We start from the raw sequence: 16,210 nt of genomic DNA on the forward strand, positions 1-16,210 counted from the left end.
GCACAACACCACCCTGGGTGAACAGCAACATTCCGTCTCTACAAAAAAAAAAAATGCACTGCAGCCAGGGTAACAGAGCAAGACCTGGTCACTAAAAAATTTAAAAGAGGCCGGGCGCGGTGGCGCATGCCTGTAATCCCAGCACTCTGGGAGGCCGAGGAGGGCGGATCACGAGGTCAGCAGATCGAGACCATCCTGGCTAACACGGTGAAACCCTGTCTCTACTAAAAATACACACACACACACACACACAAAATTAGCCAGGCGTGGTGGTGGGCACCTGTGGTCCCAGGTGCTCGGGAAGCTGAGGCAGGAGAATGGCGTGAACCCGGGAGGCAGAGCTTGCAGTGAGCCAAGATCGTGCCACTGCACTCCAGCCTGGGCCACAGAGGCAGACTCCGTCTTAAAAAAAAAAAAAAAAAAAAAAATTTAAAAAGAGAAAAACAGCAAATGTTCTCCTTGGATACCAAAGTCACTCTGAGGGATTCATGGGGGTTTTATAAGCATGGAATGTATCCAAATTGTGGTGTCTTGCTAGCAAAAACTTAGTGCTTAATACAGTAACTAATATTTTGAAATTCCTTTGCTTGAGGAACTAGAGATGCAAAGAACAATGGATAAGAAAGCAAACTGCAAAATAAGGGCAGTACAGTTGGGCGCAGGGCTCACGACTGTCATCCCAGCACGTAGGGGGGCCGAGGCGGGCGGATCACCTGAGGTCAGGAGTTCGAGACCAGCCTGGGCAACATGGTGCAACCCCATCCCTACTAAAAATACAACACTTAGCCAGGCATGGTGGCGGGCACCTGTAATCCCAGCTACTGGGGAGGCTGAGGCAGGAGAATCACTTGAACCCGGGAGGCGGAGGTTGCAGTGAGCCGAGATCACGCCACTGCACGCCAGCCTGGGCGACACAGCGAGACTCTGTCTCAAAAAACAAAAAAAAGGAAAAAGAAAAAAAGAAATGCCATTGCTTGAGGAATTAGAGATTCGAAGAAGAATTGATAAGAAAGCAAACTGCAAAATAAGGGAAGGAATTAATCCCCCGAAAACGTGTGCGATGGAGGAGCGCAGCTCATTTCATGAGAGACTTTCAGATGAAACGAAGAGCAATGCCAGGAGTCCAAGAGGGAGAAAAGGAAATTTGTAACCAAGCATTAATTCCAAAACTTGACGAAACAGACAATTATCTAAGGGAAAAGCTGTCTAAACTGACTCAGAAAGAGGTGGAAAAACTTCAACGAAGCAATAGACGCCCCAGGAATTTTGAAAGCTGAGTTAGAATCGCTCTTCTGAAAATTCCTCAACCCACGCGGTTTTGAAGGCGAATCGTGACAGTGTTTCAAAAGCAGGTGCTTTTAAAAATGCTAATTAGACGATTCTGCAAGGTAATGGGAAAAACAGAAAAGCTTCTTGAGGTTCTTTCTTTGTTTTGTAAACAAGTCATTAAAACTTTAGAATCCCAACTTGAGATAGACAGGAAAGAAAGTAAATCTATAGCTCCCAGACACATATCACTGCAAAAGACCTCAAGGGGGACAGGCACGGTCGCTCACTTCTGTCATCCCAGCACTTCGGGAGACCAAGGCGGGCAGATTACTTGAGGCAGGTCAGGAGTTCGAGACCTGCCTGGCCAACATGGTGAAACCCTGTCTTTACTAAAAATACAAAAACTAGCCAGGCGTGGTGGTGCACACCTGTAGTCCCAGCTACTCAGGAGGCTGAGGTAGGAGAATTGCTTGAACCCAGGAGGCGGAGGTTGCTGTGAGCCGAGATCATACCACGGCACTCCAGCCTGGGCGACAGAGAGATTCCATCTCAAACAAACAGACAGAGAAAAAAACTCAAGGGAATGGCTGGGGCATGAAATCCTGCAGTGCTTAAGAAGATAACGCATCACAACAACACAGATCATTGCAGAAACGTGGGACCATTCAGTGGCTGGATCTTAAAAACCAATACCCCAAAGTACGGGGCTTTATCCTGCGGAACTGAAGACGCCTCAAGATCTCTCTGACCTCCCCGTCCTGGGTCCTCTGTGTCTCCCGATGCACAGGATGAAATTGTTCTCTGAAATTCCCTGAAGTCCGGACCCGCCAAAGAAGAAAAATGACCACTGGCCCCTTCCCTGAGCTTCTGAACCCACATCGCGGGAGGAAAGACTGACGTCTGCCAACAGCCCTGCAGAGAATTCTCATAAACCACTGTCTGTTCTGCGGGCTCAACAGCCTCTGTCCCTGGACAGACTCGTCATAAACCATTATCTGAGGCCGGGCGCGGTGGCTCAGGCCTGTCATCCCAGCACTTTGGGAGGCCGAGGCGGGCGGATCATGAGGTCAGGAGTTCAAGACCAGCCTGGCCAACATGGCGAAACCCCATCTCTACTAAAAATACAAAATTAGCTGGCTGTGGGGGTTCACGCCTGTAATCCCAGCTACTCCGGAGGCTGAGGCAGGAGAATCGCTTGAACCCGGGAGGCGGAGGCTGCACTGGGCAGAGGTCGTGCCACCGCACTCCAGTCTGGGCAACAAAGCACGAAACTCCATCTCAAAAAAAAAACAAGCAAACAAACAACAACAACAAAAAACATGATCTGTTTTTGGGCCACTGTACATGCTCAAACCCATTGACTTCCCTTAAAAATCATTTGCTGTTCCCTAAATTCCCCAATCCCCCACTCCCTTTCCCCTAAGGAGAAGAGGACAAAAGCATGTGTACCCCCTTCTGCAACGGGGCAGTTCCTCTGACATTCTCCTCCATGTATGAGAATACACTTGCCTGTCATTTCCTTTATTCATCTTTCAATAAGGGAAACTGTATTTTGGGCGTTGATTTTTCAGCCAACCTTCAAAATGCAAAGGGGGATGTTTTTCCCTTGGCCTTTCCCTTCCCTACACTACACAGCTACACAGCGTCACCCACCGAGCTCGCAGGCAACCAAGGCTTTGGGGTGAGGATGTACAAACACATCACCAAATGCGAGCCCCCAACACCGCACACGCGGCCTGGAAGTGGCTGTGTCAGAGGTGTGTGAACCACAGTGACTCCATCTTGAATGGGGGCTGGGTGAAATGAGGCGGAGACCTACTGGGCTGCATTCCCAGACAGTTAAGGCATTCCAAGTCGCAGGATGAGATAAGAGGTCGGTACAAGGTACAGGTCAGAAAGACCTTGCTGATACAACAGGTTGCAGTAAAGAAGTCGGCCAGAACCCACAAAAAGCAAAATGGAGACGAGAGTGACCTCTGGTTGTCCTCACTGCTACACTCCCACCAGCACCATGACACTTACAAATGCCACGGCAACATCAGAAAGCTACCCTGTATGGTCTAAAAAGGGGAGGCATGAATAATCCATCCCTTGTTTAGCGTATCATCAAGAAATAACCATAAAAATGGGCCACCAGCAACCCTCAGGGCTGGTCTGTCTACGGAGCAGCCATTCTTTATTCCTCTACTTTCTCAATAAACTTGCTTTCGCTGTGCACCGCAGACTCCTCCTGAATTCTTTCTTGCACGAGATCCAAGAACCTTCCCTTGGGGTCTGGATTGGGACCCCCTTTCCCGCAGCATCTTCACGTGTAGCCATGAATCAGAGAAGCAGAAGGGGCTTACCTTGAAAAGCAACCAGCTGAAAAGCTTCATTACCAGACGGGTGCCCCAGAACACGTGCTGGTAGAGGTCCGTGTGGACCACCCCAGGGTCCACCACGTTGGCGGTCACGTGGCTTCCCTCAGCCGCCAGCAGCCGCTGGAGGTGGTAGGTGAACAGGACGAGGGCCAGCTTGCTCTGGGCGTACGCTGCGTGGGCTGAGTAGCAGGCACTGCGGGGCAAGCAGGAGAAGGTGTCAGAGGCTGACGGTATATTCCTGCCTAAGTGCCTCAGCCGCGCAGCATCTGTGCCAGTGGCCACATCGATAGGCAGCCACCTCCCCTGGACCCACGTGTGATCATGCCATCTCTTGGCCAGTTTTCCAATGCGTGCGGATTGTTCTAGTTCACCTTCGTATTACAGACTCATCCCTTAATTGTATCGGGGTCAGACACGTTAAATTACGTTACTAATTTTTTATTTTTATTTAACTTTTTTTGAGACAGAGTCTCACTCTGTCGCCCAGGCTGGAGTGCAGTGGTGCAATCTTGGCTCACTGCAACCTACACCTGTCCGGTTCAAGCGCTTCTCCTGCCTCAGCCTCTCCAGTAGCTGGGACTACAGGCACCTGCCACCACACTCTGCTAATGTTCTGTATTTTCAGTAAAGACTGGAGTTTTACCATATTGACCACGCTGGTCTCAAACTCCTGACCTCAAGTTATTCACCTGCTTCAGCCTCCCAAAGTGCTGGGATTACAGGCAGGAGCCACTGCACCTGGCTTTCCATGCGGTCTTGTTTTGTTTTTTTTGTTTTTTTGAGACAGATTCTCATTCTGTCACCCAGGCTGGAGTACAGTGGCACAACCTCCGCCTTCCGGGTTCAAGCGAATCGCGTGCCTCAGCCTCCAGAGTAGCTGGGATGACAGGCTCCCGTCACCAAACCTGGCTAATTTTTTGTATTTTTACTAGAGATGGGGTTTCACCATGTTGGCCAGGCTGGTCTTGAACTCCTGACCTCGGATGATCCACCCGCCTTGGCCTCCCAAAGTGCTGGGACGACAAGCGTGAGCCACCGCGCCTGGCCACACGTGGTCTTCTTGAGTCTCAAATCATAAAAGACATCCATAAGAGCAATTTGGCAAACTTACCAAGCTATCAAGAATTTCCCTCACATCTATTGCAAGCTCTGCGGTGTACTAAGCACGCGTTAAACTCTTTGCACCTTGGTTCAAGCAGTTTAGAGAAATGTTTTAGTATCAAGGACATAGTGATAAAAATCGATCAGATAACCGTGGTAAAGTGAGAAACGTGCCTCTCCCCTCTCCGGTAACCTCAATCATCAGACACAGAGAAAACTGGATGTTTCCAGCTTTGCTCCTGTAAATATGTTCCACTTTTTCTCTTGATGCCTTAGAAACACTTTTTAAAGAGATGTTATTTGTGTTGTTACATAATGTCCCTTGAAGGCACACAACCATTATAGACTCCTTTTAGAATTTAATGTTAGGAATACATCACTGGCCTTAGAATTGGCCTCATAGTTCTTTTAAATAAGACAAAGAGAAGTATTTGAGCAATAATGTCCTTTCCTCTGGGCTCCGAAGATGCCCAGAGGCGATCAATTTGCTACACAATTATTGTAACAATATTTCAAGGTGGATGAAGGTTCATTGCTTCTTTTAGATATATATTCTATTTTTTATTTCTATTATTATTTTTTGAGACATAGACTTGCTGTGTCGCCCAGGCTGGACTGCGGTGGCACAATCTCAGCTCACTGCAAGCTCCGCCTCCCGAGTTCAAGTCATTCTCCTGCCTCAGCCTCCCGAGTAGCTGGGACTACAGGCACCCACTACCACGCCTGGCTAATTTTCTGTATTTTTAGTAGAGGCGGGGTTTCACCGTGTTAGCCAGGATGGTCTCGATCTCCCGACCTCGTGATCCGCCCGCCTTGGTCTCCCAAAGTGCTGGGATTACAGGCGTGAGCCACCGCACCCGGCCTAATTTTCTGAATTAACTACATGGTATATGTATCCTGATGGAAGCTGTGAAAGGAAAATATCTTGGCCCTCCAAAATCAGGAAGCTCAAAGGAAAAGTCCAGCTGGAACCTGCTGAAGGCAAACCTGCCTTTCATTCTATTCAAAGTCATGCCTGTGCTCACTGAGACAGACGCATATCTGATCCCCTCCTTTGGGAAGGCTCATCAGAAATCCAAACGAACGCAACCATCTGGGTCTCACCTGTGACCTGGAAGCCCCCTCCCTGTTTCCAGTTGTCCCCACCTGTCAAGGACCCTACTTCTTTATATTTGAGATGGAGTTTGCTCTTGTTACCCAGGCTGGAGTGCAATGGCACAATCTTGGCTCACTGCAACCTCCGCCTCCTGGGTTCAAGCCATCCTCCTGCCTCAGCCTCTCGAGTAGCTGGGATTACCGGAGCCTGCCACCGCGTCCAGTTAACTTTTTGTATTTTTAGTGGAGATGGGGTTTCACCATGTTGGCCAGGTTGGTCTCGATCTCCTGACCTCAGGTGATCCACCCGCCTCAGCCTCCCAAAGTGCTGGGTTTACAGGTGTGAGCCACAGCACCCACCCCAACGTAGTTCTTACATATATTGATTGATGTCTCATGTCTCCCTAAAACGTATAAAACCAAGCTGTGGCCAGACGCAGTGGCTCACGCCTGTAATCCCAGCACTTTGGGAGGCCAAGGTGGGCAGATCACAAGGTCAGGAGTTCGAGACCAGGCTGGCCAACATGGCAAAACCCCATCTCTACTAAAAAAAAAATTAAAAAATTAGCCAGGCAACGTAGCATGTGCCTGTAGTCCCAGCTACTCAGGAGGCTGAGGCAGGAGAATTGCTTGAACCTGGGAGGCGCAGATTGCAGTGAGCTGAGATTGCACCATTTGCACTCCAGCCTAGGCAACAGAGTGACACTGTCTCAAAAACAACAACAACAACAACCACAAAAGCTGTGCCCCAACGACCTTGCACCCATGTCGTCAGGATTTCCTAAGGCTGTGTCACAGGCACGCGTCCTCAAATGTGGCAAAACAGACTTTCTAAATTAACTGACACCTGTCTCAAGTTTTCGGGGTTCGCAAAGCCATCTCAGATATATTTTGAATATCAGCATGATAATTATGTTAAATAAATAAGATCAAAAAGCCTAAAAGAATGTTTAACACATTCCAAAGATTAAAAGAAAGACATCTGTCATCATATGTGTTTCAGAAAACACATCAGTGAAAATCCAATACCTCTTACCAACAAAGGCTGTTCCTGAATAAGAATACAATATTGAGGGTCAGGTGCGGTGGCTCACACCTGTCATCCTAGCACTTTGAGAGGCTGAAGTGGGCGGATCCCCAGGTCATGAGTTTGAGACCATCCTGGCTGATACGGTGAACCCCCATCTCTACTAAAAATACAAAAAGTGAGCCGGGCGTGGTGGCGGGCGCCTGTAGTCCCAGCTACTCGGGAGGCTGAGGCAAGAGAATGGCGTGAACCCAGGAGGCGGAGCTTGCAGTGAGCTGAGATCACGCCACTGCACTCCAGCCTGGGCGACGGAGCGAGACTCTGGAGAAGATCTGGAGAAGAAAAATGAGAATGCTTTTCCCAAGGCAAGCACATAAAAGAAAACCAAGAAGATGAAAGCATGTACGTATACACTGAGTAAACATTGTATGCCTTTTCTCCCATTCATCTGCTTTTGCAAGTTGATTTTTCAGCAGATCTTCAGAGGGAATGACCCTCCATCTGTTTTCCTGTAACACTGGCAACATTCCGAGAAGCCATCATTTCCACTGTGAAGAACACGGGGAGAATTGGCCAGACACCCAAAGGAAGGGCGTGCACATACACTTGTACATACCTTTTGGGAGGGCAACTTCACAACATGTAACTCAATCTTTAAAATCATAAATCTCTTTTTTTTGGTTTTTTTGTTGTGACGGAGTCTCGTTCTGTCGCCCAGTCTGGAGTGCAGTGGCATAATCTTGGCTCACTGCAACCTCCACCTCCCGGGTTCACGCCATTCTCCTGCCTCAGCCTCCTGAGTTGCTGGGACTGCAGGCGCCTGCCACCACGCCCGGCTAATGTTTTTATTTTTATTTTTAGTAGAGACGGGGTTTCACCGTGTTAGCCGGGATGGTCTCGATCTCCTGACCTCGTGATCCCCCCACCTCAGCCTCCCAAAGTGCTGGGATTACAGGCGTGAGCCACCATGCCTGGCCCTTTTTGTGTGGTTTTTTTTTTTTTTTTTTTTTGAGAAAGAGTCTTGCTCTGTAGCCCACGCTGGAGTGCGGTGGCACGATCTTGGCTCACTGCAACCTCCGCCTCCCGGGTTCAAGTGATTCTCCTGCCTCAGCCTCCCGAGTAGCTGGGAATACAGGTGCCCGACACCACGCCCGGCTAATTTTTGTATTTCCAGTACAGCTGGGGTTTCACTGTGTTGGCCAGGCCAGTCTCGAACTCCCGACTTCAAGTGAACTGCCCATCTTGACCTCCCAAAGTGCTGGGATCACAGGCGTGAGCCACCACACCTGGCCTATGAATATCTTTTACTAAAACCACTGCTTGAAATTGATATTAAGAAATTAAACCTTGGGCTGGGCACGATGGCTCACATCTGTAATCCCAGGGCTTTGGGAGCTCGAGGCGGGCAGATCATGAGGTCAGGAGATCGAGACCATCCTAGCAAACACGGTGAAACCGCGTCTCTACTAAAAATACAAAAAATTAGCCAAGAGTGGTGGCGCATGCCTGTAGCCGCAGCTACTCGGGAGGCTGAGGCAGGAGAATCGCTGGAACCCAGGAGGTGGAGGTTGCAGTGAGTCGAGATTGCACCACTGCACTCTAGCCTGGGCAACAGAGTGAGACTCCATCTCAAAAAAAAAAAAAAATTAAAAATTGAGTGAAAAAGTCTATTCCGGCTGGGTGCAGTGGGTCCCATCTATAATCCCAGCAGCACCTTGGGAGGCGGAGGTGGGCACATCACCCCATCCCTTCAGCAGTTCGAAAGGGTTCTTGGATCTTGTGGAAAGAACTCCGGGGGGGTCCACAGAGTAAAGTGAAAGCAAGTTTATTAGGAGAGTAGAGGAATAAAGAATGTGTACTCCATAGCCAGAGCAGCCCCGAGAGCTGCTGGTTGCCCATTTTTACGGTTATTTCTTGATGATCCGCTAACCAAGGGGTGGATTACTCACGAGTCTTCTAGGAAAGGGGTCACCAATTCCCGCAGCTGAAGGTCCATCCCCACTTTCAGACCATGTCGTGGCATCTGCACACTGTTTCCTAGCAGCTAATGCATTAGAATTAGCGTATCATGACCAGAGAGGATGCCCAGCGGTCACTCTCATCGCCATCTCGGTTTTGGCGGAATTTGCCGGCTTTCCCGCAACCTGCTTTATCAGCAGGGTCTCTGTGACCTGTGCCTTGTGCTGACGTCCTCTGTCATCCTGTGACCTGGAATTGCCTCACCCACCTCCAGAGAAGGCAGCCCAGCCGGTCTCGGCCGCATCTTACCCAGACCCGATTCAACATGGCAGAGTTGCTCTGGTTCCAATGCCTCTGAAACATTTAGGGGATCGTTTTCTGAGCCCCAACACTGTGCTCTTAGGAACCAAGCAATGCTCCCACCTTCGTGTAACCGGAGACAGAGGGGATCACACGGCTCGGGAAGCTCGCCCCGGGGGGAATCGCAACCTGAGCTGAGATTTTCTGAGATGTCCCTTTGCCGTTGTCCAAAAGGCATATTTGAATTGCTTCATGAGGAGAAGTGACGCCCTCATTTATGCCCTCCAGGGACCCAGTTCCGCCTCCAGCCGCTGTCTCGTCACGCAGCCATGGGGAGCGGAAAGCCGCACGCCAGAATCTGACATTGGGCCTGGAAAAAATAAAGGTTCCTCTTCAAAGACTTTCCTCCCCATCTAATTAGGAACACATAGGAACTTCTCTGAGAAGCAAAATGTATTCCAAGACCTGCGCGAACGTTCATAAGTATCCGCTAGCCGTGATAAAGAAATCCATGTCCTTTATGTTCCGAGCTCCCACAACGTAGCCTAAATATCTGCCCTGGCATGCTTATGCTGGTCCAAGCAAGCATGAGGTCAGAGCGTGTTCCTCCTTCCTTATTTGGGTCTGTCTTTACTTTTCCCACCATTCCACAAGTGACTTCCTCCTTCCTTTGTTCTCCTCTGCCTTCGCCTCTTTTAACAAGTTCTAAGTTGCTGGCTGATCGGAACTAATACGGAATGTGAGGGCCCGTTCCAGCCCATGGAAACCAGACACAGCGTAGGGTGGACGTGTCCGGTTATAAATGACCCTGTCGCCTTTGTTCGCTGTACTCTCTGTCTCCTTTGTTCGCTGTACCCTCGTGGTCAAACTGCTATCGAGTGTACCCTTCCTGCAGAAAGTATAAAAATGGCCTTGCTGAGGAAATTAAATTTATGTTCAAGTGCTATTTATTTATGGCACCGGGGAACAGGCATTTCAAACAGAGACCAGAATGACCAACATGGTGAAACCGCGTCTCTACTGAAAATACAAAACTTAGCCGGGCATGGGGGTGGGTGCCTGTAGTCCCAGCTACTCTGGAGGCTGAGGCAGGAGAATCACTTGAACCCGGGAAGTGGAGGTTGCAGTGAGCTGACTGAGATCGTGCCATTGCACTCCAGCCTGGGTGACAAGAGGAAAACTCTGTCTCAAAAAAATAAAAAAATTTTAAAAATAATAAAAAATAAATAGAAAGAAATTTAAGAGACTGGAAGAATTAAGACAAGGAAATTGCGCAGTGCACAGCTCAAGTCCCCTCTTTGATCCAAGATAAACTGCAAACCCCCAATTACTGTCCAGACACCTTTTTAAGGCAAAGTTCTCCAATCTCCTCACCCCGGGGGGAAGAGGAGGGTCCAGGAAACAGGGAGTTATTAAGTGCAGAGAGGCAAGGACTGGCTTTCCTGCTCGCATGAGCGTCTTTCAAATATCACCTACAAGCATTTGGTTCTGGATCTCCGGGATCTGATTGATGGGTCAGAGGCATGGTTACTTGAAAAAGCAGACAATGCATCATCCAAAGGCAGATTTTTCCAGAGTAAATGGAGGGGTTGGCTCTGTAATTACGGTTTTACGCAGCAGCGTGCATGGAGAAGAGACAACGAAGATTGTTTAAAAATACGGTGTGGGGGCGGGGGAAAGTCAATACATTTCTCTACGGGAGGTGAAGAAATCAATCCAAGAGGGGCACGTAGGTTCAGGAGAGAGTCCCGGGGTGGGGGTTAGGGATGAAGAAATATCCACACCAGAAATGGAAAATCATGAAAGCAGATACACAGAACACACCCATTAAGGCTTGTAAACGAAACCCTAAGGACTGACAAAAGTCGTTGGTATTAGGCCGGGTGTGGTGGCTCACGCACGTAATCTGAGCACTTAGGGAGACTGAGGCAGGCAGGTCCCTTGAGTACAGGAGTTCGAGACCAGCCTGGGCAGTATAGTAAGACCTTACCTCTACAAAAACTACAAAACAGTAGCTGGGTGTGGTAAAGCACACCTGTGGTCCCAGCTAGTTGCAAGGCTGAGGTGGGAGAAAACCATTTGAGCCTGGGAGGCAGACACGGCAGTCAGCCAAGATGGCGCCACTGCACTCCAGCCTGGGCGAGACGGGGAGACGCTGTCCAAAACAACAAAACAAAACAAAAATCATTCAATGAGTTTTCTTGTTGAAGAACAAACTGAAGAACAACCACTTGCTGCTAAATCTGGATCTTAAAAAAGGGTATTTGAGTTCTCCATTTCTCGCTGATTATATAAAGCATTACTCTCTTCTTGTTATTAAAAATCGTGAAGGCTGAACATACTTTGAGTGTTTATAAGACCGGGCGCGGTGGCTCACGCCTGTAATCCCAGCACTTTGGGAGGCTGAGGTGGGTGGATCACAAGGTCGGGAGATCGTAACAAGGTGAAACCCTGTCTCTATCAAGAATACAAAAAAGTAGCTGGGCGTGGTGGCAGGCGTGAACCTGGGAGGTGAAGATTGCAATGGGTCGAGATCGTGCCACTGCACCCCAGCCTGGGCGACAGAGTAAGACTCTGTCTCAAAAAAAAAAAAAAAAAAAAAAAGGAACCTTTGTAAGTTATTGTGATGGATAAGTAGGATGCATACGTGTCGTATCTCGGTGCCCCAACAGCCAGTCTCGGTAGGTGGTGTCCTTTTATACGGATCAACAGGCAGTTTTTGCATTGATTATTTATCCACTTTCACAGGTACTTGTGCAGAAGCAAAGATGATGGAGGTTTTCTGTTTTTTTTTTTTTTAATGTTGACTGCCTATGTATTGCAACATATTTCAGTTGCAGGACATCCATGCGTAATGAAATGGCCAATGCAATTACAGAAACTCAATCAACTGCTCATAACCTAGTTGACTGGAGCTATTTTTCCACTGCTCATTAAACCTGATGATAATCACTGTTTTAATGAGCAAGAACGGGTGGCATCCAACACACTTGTAAGTATTATAACAATCCTTCATGTCTAAATTGAATTTTCCCTTTGACAGTACAAACAACTCCATTACACTCTTTGTAGGATATCTACATTTAATAGTCTTCATAACTATCACCTACATTTAATATCCTTGATAACAAGCCGCCCACCAGGAACTCAGAAAACACTGTGAACAAAGAGAAGTTTTTTTCTTTTTGAGACGGAGCCTCGCTCTGTCACCAGGCTGGAGTGCAGTGGTGCAATCTCAGCTCACTGCAAGCTCCGTCTCCCGGGTTCAAGTGATTCTCCTGCCTCAGTCTCCTGAGTGGCTGGGACTACAGGTGTGCACAACCACGCTCAGCTAATTTTTGTATTTTTAGTAGAGACGGGGTTTCACCATGTTGGCCAGGTTTGTCTTGATCTCCTGACTTCGTGATCTGCCCCCCTCGGCCTCCCAAAGTGCTGGGATTACAGGTGTGAACCATTGTGCCTTTTTTTTTTTTTTTTTTTTTGCGATGGAGTCTTGCTCTGTCGCCCAGGCTGGAGTGCAATAGCATGATCTTGGTTCACTGCAACTTCCGCCTCCCTGGTTCAAGCAATTCTCCTGCTTCAGCCTCCCAAGTAGCTGAGATTACAGGCATGTGCCACCATGCCTGGCTAATTTTTGTAATTTTAGTAGAGATGGGGTTTTGCCATGTTGACCAGGCTGGTCTCGAACTCCTGACCTCAGGTGATCCACCCGCCTCGGCGTCCCAAAGTGCTTTCCACTGAAATTTATTTCACCACGGGGATGATTCGGTACAGCCAAGTTGAGGAGACGGGCTCTCTCATGTGTAAAAACTCTCTTGGATTTTTGGAATACATTACAACGCTGTGATTTATTCCTTTACAAGAACACTAATTTTCCAAGCCAGTAAATCAATCTTGGCAATTAACACTAATTACTGGCAATAATTATATCAGGCGAAAGCCAAGAATCACATCTTTCATACCAAAAAAAAAGGCGGTGTATTTTAAATTCAAGTGGTTCTCACATTTTAGCACGCATCAGAATTCCCCAAAGACCGTCTGCTCGCCAACTCCTGCTCTCCAAAATTTGGGCTTAGCAGATCTGGAGGATGATCTGAGAATGTGAGCATCTGCATTTCTTTTCTTTTTTCTTTCTTTGAGATAGAATCTTGCTTTGTAGCCCAGGCTGGAGGGCAGTAGCAGGATCTTGGCTCACTGCAACCTCTGCCTTTTGAGTCCCAGTTGAAGCAATTCTCCTGCCTCAGCTTCCTGAGTAGCTGGGATTACACGTGTGTGCCACCACGCCTGGCTAATTTTTGTATTTTTAGTAGAGATGGGGTTTCACCGTGTTGGCCAGGCTGGTTTCAAACTCCCGACCGCAGGTGATTCACCCGCCTCGGCCTCCCAAAGTGCTGGGATGACAGGTGTGAGCCACCGTGCCCGGCCCAAGCATCTGCATTTCAAACAAGATCCCTATTGATACTGATTTTTCTGGTCTAGGAAAGAGTTGTGTAAAAGCCGCTTTTCAACTGTGTCATCCCTTTTGGTAAACATTAAACAAAAAGAATTAAAGGAAGCCTTGTTGGCCAGGCACAGTGGCTCACAGCTGTAATCCCAGCACTTTGGGAGGCTGAGGCAGGTGGATCACTTGAGGTCAGGAGTTCAAGACCAGCCTGGCCAACATGGTGAAACTCCATCTCTACTGAAAATACAAAACAACAAGTTAGCCTGGCGTGGTGGCGCATACCTATAATCCCAACTACTGGGGAGGCTGAGGCAGGAGAATTGCTTGAAACCGGGAGGTGGAGGTTGCAGTCAGCTGAGATCCTGCTACTGCACTCCCGTCTGTGCAACAAAATACTAAAATTAGCCAGGCATGGTGGCACGTGCCTAACACCTCAGCTACTTGGGAGGCTGAAGCAGGAGAATTGCTTGAACCCGGGAGGAGGACGTTGCAGTGGGCCAAGATCATGCCACTGCACTCCAGTCCAGCCTGGGTGACAGAGCAAGACTCCATCTCAAAAAAAAAAAAAAAAAACAAGAACAAAAACAAACAAAAAACAGTTAAAGGCTTGTTATTTGGTGTCCTAGAAGAAGACTCAAAGAAAGAAAGTAGTTATCCCTACTTTTGGCGTGAGATTGTTTCCTGACAATCATTCCTAGTTTCATGACAATTATCTGTCTCTGTAACCATCAAGATGTTGTGTGATATTGTAAACATTTTTGTTATAGGAAATAAAAGCCTCTGGCTGGGCGCGGTGGCTCATACCTGGTAATCCCAGCACTTTGGGAGGCTGAGGTAGGTGGAGCATTTGAGGTCAGGAGTTCAAGACCAGTCTAGGCAACACAGCAAAACTCCATCTCTTTGCTAAAAATACAAAAATTAGCCAGGTGTGGTAGCGGACGCCTGTTATCCCAGCTACTCAGGTGGCTGAGGCAAGAGAATCACTTAAACCCGGGAGGCGGAGGTTGCAGTGAGCTGAGATGGTGCCACTGAACTCCAGTCTGGGCGATGGGTGTCTGTCCTCGTCCCCTCTTCTTATGAGGTGTCTTAGTCCATGTCAGGCTGCTGTCACAGAATACCAGACTGGGTGGATTGTGCACCTCAGGTGATCAGCCTGCCTCAGCCTCCCAAAGTGCTGGGATTACAGGTGTGAGCCACCACACCTGGCCAGCAACCCTTTAATTGTATCACAGACACCCCGTCTCAAAAAATATATATGGAAGTATGTATGCACACATTATACATCCTCTTTTGCATACTTTTACACTTGGTTATATTTATCTATCTTTCAACATATTCCTATATAAAAGAAAAAAATAGCAAAGTATCAATGAATAGTTCCAGATCCTTGAGGAAGTGCTACACTGTCTTCCACAATGGTCGAACTAGATTACACTCCCACCAACAGTGTAAAAGTGTTCCTATTTCTCCACATCCTCTCCAGCACCTGTTTCCTGACCTTTTTTTTTTTTTTTTGAGACAGAGTCTCGCTGTGTCGCCCAGGCTGGAGTGCAGCGGCGGGATCTCAGCTCACTGCAAGCTCCGCCTCCTGGGTTCACGCCATTCTCTTGCCTCAGCCTCCCGCGTAGCTGAGACTACAGGCGCCCACCACCTCGCCCGGCTAATTTTTTGTATTTTTAGTAAAGACGGGGTTTCACCATGCTAGCCCGGATGGTCTTGATCTCCTGACCTCATGATCCACCCGCCTCAGCCTCCCAAAGTGCTGGGATTCCAGGCGTGAGCCGCCGCGCCCAGCCTGTTTCCTGACTTTTTAATGATGGCCATTCTAACTGGCGTGAGATGGTATCTCACTGTGGTTTTGATTTGCATTTCTCTAATGACCAGTGATGATGGGCTTTTTCATACGCTTGTTGGCTGCATAAATGTCTTCTTTGAGACAGTCTTCTTTGGAGAAGTCTCTGTTCATATCATTTGCCCACTTTTTGATGGGCTTGTACATTCTACTATAAAGACACATACGTTTACTGTGGCACTATTCACAGTAGTAAAGACTTGGCGTGCCCGGTCCTGCACACATTTTACGTGCTAAGATGTAAAGGGAGAAAACCCATGAAAGTAAGGAAGTGAAGTAACCCCCTCGCTCCCTAGAGATCTTACGCCATTACTCATGGCAGAGGTCCCAAAATCCCAAAGCTTCTGTATGGCTGGCCCTAGCATGGCTCAGAGAACGCATGTGGCTGGTCCTGGTGTGGCTCAGAGAACCCTCGTCGCTGGTCCTACTGTGGCTGAGAGAAACCACGTGGCTGGTCCTAATGTGGCTCAGAGAACTCTCGTGGCTAGTCCTAGTGTGACTCACAGAAATCATATGCCTGGTCCTAGTGTGACTCAGAGAACCCTTGTGGCTGGTCCTAGTGTGGCTCAGAATCCACGTGGCTGGTTCCAGTGTGGCTCAGAGAACCCATGTGGCTGACCCTAGTGTGGCTGAGAGAATCCATCTGGCTGCCCTTAGTGTGATTCAGAGAATCCACGTGGCTGGCCCTAGTGTGGCTTAGAATCCATGTGGCTGGTTCTAGTGTGGCTCAGGGAATCCATGGTGGCTGGTTCCAGTGTGGCTCAGAGAACCCATGTGGCTGACCCTAGTGTGGCTCAGAGAAT

At 48.4% G+C, this 16,210-nt stretch overlaps 1 protein-coding gene across 1 annotated transcript in view; it reads right to left on the minus strand.

The window, feature by feature from the left end:
• Positions 1 to 16,210, minus strand: part of LOC144338877 (polyprenol dehydrogenase) — a 317,444-nt gene that overhangs the window by 14,636 nt on the left and 286,598 nt on the right. Inside the window, exon 6 of the mRNA XM_077989802.1 lies at positions 3,615 to 3,822. Within this exon, the coding sequence (XP_077845928.1) occupies positions 3,615 to 3,822 (208 nt within the window). The remainder of the gene's footprint in view (positions 1 to 3,614; positions 3,823 to 16,210) is intronic.

This window comes from Macaca mulatta, chromosome Y (genome assembly GCF_049350105.2).
Source record: "Macaca mulatta isolate MMU2019108-1 chromosome Y, T2T-MMU8v2.0, whole genome shotgun sequence".
NCBI lineage: Eukaryota > Metazoa > Chordata > Mammalia > Primates > Cercopithecidae > Macaca > Macaca mulatta.